The 5548-nt window shown below is 38.1% G+C and overlaps 1 protein-coding gene across 1 annotated transcript in view; it reads right to left on the reverse strand.

The window, feature by feature from the left end:
• Positions 1 to 1393: 1393 nt before the first annotated feature.
• LOC118341602 (autophagy-related protein 16-2-like) overlaps positions 1394 to 5548 on the reverse strand; it is a 9088-nt gene continuing 4933 nt past the window's right edge. The window contains 2 exon segments of the mRNA XM_035679898.1: positions 1394 to 3653; positions 4035 to 4136. Coding sequence (XP_035535791.1) covers positions 3560 to 3653; positions 4035 to 4136 — 196 coding nt within the window. The 3' untranslated portion in view covers positions 1394 to 3559.

The following is a 5548-nucleotide window of genomic DNA, read 5'->3' on the forward strand; positions in this document are numbered from 1 at the left end:
TCCCAATTTGGTAGCCAATTAACCTAACCTATTGCCTAACCCTAACCCCTTTTACTTATCTTTTTATCAGTTTTATAAAGACTCCCTGGGAGGTTAATGTGTTTGCCCGCTCATATTTACTCTTATATTTAGGTTAGTATGACTGTTGATGTTTGCTTATCCTATGTTTTTTTTTTTATATATATTAAATTTTCAATTTTATCTTAATTTGTTAAGTATATATTTATATTTATTTATTAATTTATTTAATATTTTTTTAAATTTTTTTTCATTTATCTTAGCCACCTTTAGGCAATCTTGGAGGTGTGCCCCCCCCCCTTTTAACATGTGGGGTTGATACCATACTAGCTGGGGACAGATCTCCCACTGCCCTCCTGTGTGGTCGAACCAATCCTGTCCCTTTTAATTAAAACATTTATTTTCATTAATTTCTTTGATCATTTTATTCATTTTATTATTTTAATTCTCTTAATTATTTTTATTTTTTACTTTACATAGCTTGTCTCTTTACTTTAGTAGGGATACCTCTTAACTGATTTTGTTTATTATAAAAGACAGAAAAATGTTTTTACAAATCACAGTAACCTTGTGCCAGAGCCCCCTCCCAATGTAGGAACACAAGACCTAATTTTGAAAATATCCTAGAAATGTGGGAACATGGGGCCTAATTTTCAGTGAAAAAAGAAATCTTAGAAATGTGGCAACATAGGGCTGACCCTGAAACAACAACTGTTAGTGGATGGATCCCAAGGATTAACATTAGCTTATATAACAGCGATTTTAGCCCTTTTCACAAATATTCTCACAAAATTCAGGATTTATTTCGACCAAACCAGAGTTGGTGATTGTTAGGAAAACTAACAGAGACGGTTTTAATCAGTTTTATTCTGTTTCTGTCCATTTTGTTGTGGTTTCATTATTATCTGCGAGGTAAAATGGTTTCTGGTGGGCCGTAGCGCTGGTTGTTTTTGTGCTCTAGAGCGACATCTAGTGGCAGTTATTTTTAAATATAAAATATTTAAATGCTTAAAAAAAAGATTTGCCCGTTTCAAATATTTCATAATAATTTATTCAACTCTATTAAACTTCTTCTGTCTGTTTTTGACTGTTGATTACACTCGTATGTCCAAGTATGTTGTTTCTCATGAATGAAGATTGATGATACAGAGTAAAGAGTGGGAACTTACAGCTGTTATGATCTGCTTTTATTATTGATCTATAGGTCCAGATCAAACCGATCAGGTCGGAGGCAGCAGCTGCTTCCTGTTTCCTCATTAATGACCTCAGTGTGAAACAGCCTGCAGCTTCCTCATCGTCACCTCGTATTTTTAAAACCCGATGACGAGACTTCAACAGTTCCGATAAATAAAGAGAGACGACAGGATGAAGGACGGGAGGTTAGAAACCAGAGTTTATTAGAAATAAAGACAGCAGAGTGGAAACATTAGAGAGATATTAAAACACCTTTTCATCCCCCGCTGACAGAACAACATTACTTCAATATTATATTTAATAAATCGTAATGTTTTCCACTTTTTTTACAACCAGTCGGAGCATTTATGTTGGTGAGCAGGTGAGATAACTTAAAGACCCCCTCCAGACATTAACACACAAACACTGTACACACGAGACTCAACGCTGAAATGAACACTGAATGCTGAAAAATGAATGACAATCATATTTATAACTATTACTATATCTGTAATGCCACGAAGGACGCTGCCTCGCATTGCTGTTGGGTAGTAGAACGCAACCGTTAGCTGGGGGTTAACAAAGCACTATTAGTCAGTTAGCCAACAACATTGCTCGCTAGCAGTTTGTCAGTGTTAACAAGCAAGCTAACACGAGAACATTTCTTATTTATTTTGGGGAAACAATAAAATATAATAAATACTTTAGAATCCATATAAATTATGAAGACATATTTCATGTGATTACAGTTGTTATTTGTTAACTGTATTAATAAACAATTAAATATGTTCTGTCCTGTACTGCAGTTTTATTCCCTTAGTTTGGACTCTCAGGCTGATCTGACAGCAGCAGCACTTTGACTCTCTTATTAATTAATATTTTGTTTCTATCTCTTCATCAATCCCGAGCTCTTCCTTTCATGCTAACAAATGTTCCCTTTTAAACAAGAAATACTTTGAACAAATAAATAACACAGAAAACATGAAAAAGAAAAAGTTTGGTTTCCAATAAAAAACATCAGATGTAATGGAGTCAGTTGTTTGAGAGGAAACAACCATCAACAGAAATATTTTTATAAAAGTGCTCAATGAACCAGGACAGTTGATGTTTTCTGGAACCGATCATAAAAAAGGACAAGCTAACATTAGCTAACATCTAGCTAAAAGCACAATATCTTTCACAACTTATGCAGTAAAGTTAGCTTTGACTTTATACTTTGTGTTGTTGACTTGGACTAGAACCTCTTTCAACTAGGTTTTGTCTCAACTGTCTTGAGTACAGTCTGTAGTTGGCTCCAATAATCATTCAGTTATTGGTAATGAAGTGGAAGCAGCTTCATGTTGAGGTCTGGTGGCCTCGTTGATTACTGTCACTAAATGATCAGTTTAACATAAAGATGGCAGAGGTCAGATCAGATCATAAAGCTGGATGTAAATCAGTCTCATGCCGATGTGTTCAGGCTCCATCAGAGCCTCCGGCCGCCGACTTTTCTCTTTGAAGCCGCTGACTTCAGTCTTCAAAGCCGAGGAGGCAAACAGAGGATTAACGCAGGGCGCCTTTTAAATGTAAATCCACCGCCGAGAGCTGCACAGCTGCATCTGACCTCTGCAAATGCCTCATCTTTTGTCTGTAATTTTTACTTTTCCTAAAACAAGTGAAAAAATCAGCTGGTATCACTTGAGGATTTCAGGCTTCTTCCAAAGCTGAATAAAGAATCCAAAAAGTCTGAAAAGGTCAAAATAAAAAGAAAAACTATACTGTGAGACCAACAGGTTTCAGGTTCAAAAGAAAGATTTGCTCCCCTAATAGTTTGGTGACGTCAAAAGTTTTGCTGATTGGATTAAATTACAAGGTCGAGCTGAATGCACTGGGATTGGCAACATCACAACTTCCTGGACGGACCAACAAAATAGGAGCATTTAGGTAAAGACTGAATATGGCGTCTCACTCCTTACTCTATGATCTATGTACTCTATGTATGACTGGATGTGTTTTTATATTTTTTAACCTTTTTGTTAAATATTCCAGTATATATTATGTCCTGTATGATGACTGATGAGCTAAAACACATTGGTCTCATAATAAAGTTGTTCTTTATGTTTCAAACATTACAGGAATGTCTTGGTTGCTGGTTTCCTTTTGTCTTTACTGTCAATAAAACTTAATGTTGGTGGAAACTGTCGGTTTTCCCTTTTTTTTGTCTGTATTAATGCTCCAAAGTTATGTTATAAAATGCAAAAAAGGCACTTGAGAAGAACGTTTCACATCCCTTTTGGTCCAATCAACAAATAGCTTAAAAAAGGTTCCTTTTGGCAGCGCTCAGATCAGTTAGTTTGTTGCCGGGACACTTCTTTATAGATTGGCTGCTTCAGATGTCAGTCCAGAGGACGGCCAGCCTGCTTTTATCCACACTGACGACGTATTCACCGGACAGTGACCAGGAGACAGCACTGATGGATGAACTGAAGACAGAGGGAGTGACAGAGGGAGGGATTATTAAAGAAACTGTACAACATTTATTGAAGGATAATCTTTTTGTTCTCTGACTTCAGTAACACATGGAGTCCCTCAGGGAAGCATCCTGGGGCCACTGTTCTTTCTATTAGACCTTACCAAGACACTCTGTTTGTGGTAAGAACAGTTTAAAGGCTGCTATACAGACACAAATAAACCTGGACCTGAACATAGAGTTAAATTAGTAGGAAATGTAGTAAATATTCTTGTTGTTTGTCTCCAATAACTCCTGGAATCCCTCAGGGAAGCATCCTGGGGCCTCTGATCCTTCTATTAAACCTGGGAAATTAACTAAAATCCTCCGCTGTTCAATATCTGTGGTCTGTCACCTGTGTTTGTCAGGCAGGCGGGTCTCCAGGTTGCCAGTGGAGACGTTCCAGATGTAAACAGCGCCGTCTGCCGATCCGGCTGCGAGGTAGCACCCGTCTGGACTGATGAGAGAGAACGACAGTTAGACTGAAGGTCTAACAGGGTTGTGAACCTGTACCATGTGGAGGATCCTGGACGAGGCTCTACAACCCCTGAATCCAGTCTTGAGGTTTTTCAAATGTACAAATTAATAAATCCCTCCCCCCAAAGTCAAGACCAGCAAGTCCTAATTCAAGGCCAGCAAGTCTGTGTGGCTGTAAATTAATGAGTGACTCTGAATAATAATAAAAAATAAGGTTTGGAATAATAAATTAATATTTATTGGTTTTCAATGGATATGTTTAGTTTTTTTGATTTTTCAGATTTGACAAATTCATCCACAGAAATACTGTTTGAAGACTCTCTAATTGCTGTATATTCTGCTACCTAAGAGACATTAAAGACCTGATACACACATCAGTCTTTCCTCATTTAACCGGCACCACAGGAAGAGTTCCTGTGAATTTGAACACATTAATATTTCATCTCATGGATCTATCTGAGAGATTTATGATGATTTACCAGCTGTTCTGAGTGGAACCTCAGAGAGAACCCAGCAGGGAACCCTGGCTGTCTGTCTGTGTGCGTCTGGGTAGAAACACATTTATATATTTAGTGTTTCTCTCTGAACAGACACGAAGCATCCTGGTCCTGCTGTTGTCATGGAAACTGCAGAAAATGAACCACGCAGCATCTCATCTCTCAACCCTCTGACTCTCTCTCTGTTTTCATCTCTCTCAGCTTTCTGCAGGAATGTTTTGATCAGAAACACACTGATCTATACCCGATCACAATTCAACTGCACAAAACCCTGTTAATCAATCAGTTGTGCTGATTGTGCGAACAGGTGGAATCAGTGAAACAACACACAGAACCTCACTCTGCTCTCATCTCCTCCTCCATCATCTCACCCACTCACTGACGACGTTTACATGAACAAAGACACTCAGAGAAATCAGGTTACGTTTCTAATCAGATGGGTTTTTCCTCCCAAATGAGTGAATTGATTTTATTTTTAATAACCAGTAATGAAACTGTGGAAAACTGACAAAAGGAGCACAGTAGAATTTAAACTCAGAACTGAATTTGATTTTAGGATGTTCACTGTAGTTCTGGTTTGTTTGTTCTGGTGTTGCAGAGAGAGGACCAACTGTAGTGAGAGCTCAGGTTTTACTCACAGCTCAAATGTGTCTGAATTTCACTGTTCAGCTGAGGAGAGTGACTCATGGACTTCTACAGGCTCTACAGCCAGCTGAACAATCCCAGCTTAGCTTAGCTACAGTTAGCTAGCTGGATGCCCCTGCCTTGCATCGCTCTTGGATAGTAGAAAGCTATTGTTAGTTTTGTACCATTAGCATCATTTATTAGGTGCAACCCAGCCATGCTGAACAATGTTACCTTTGTTACATTATCCAGCTAAAAGCACAATCAGACA

The sequence above is a fragment of the Morone saxatilis genome, unplaced genomic scaffold, assembly GCF_004916995.1.
Source record: "Morone saxatilis isolate NCDOM2014 unplaced genomic scaffold, NCSU_SB_2.0 Contig8, whole genome shotgun sequence".
In the NCBI taxonomy this organism is placed as follows: domain Eukaryota; kingdom Metazoa; phylum Chordata; class Actinopteri; family Moronidae; genus Morone; species Morone saxatilis.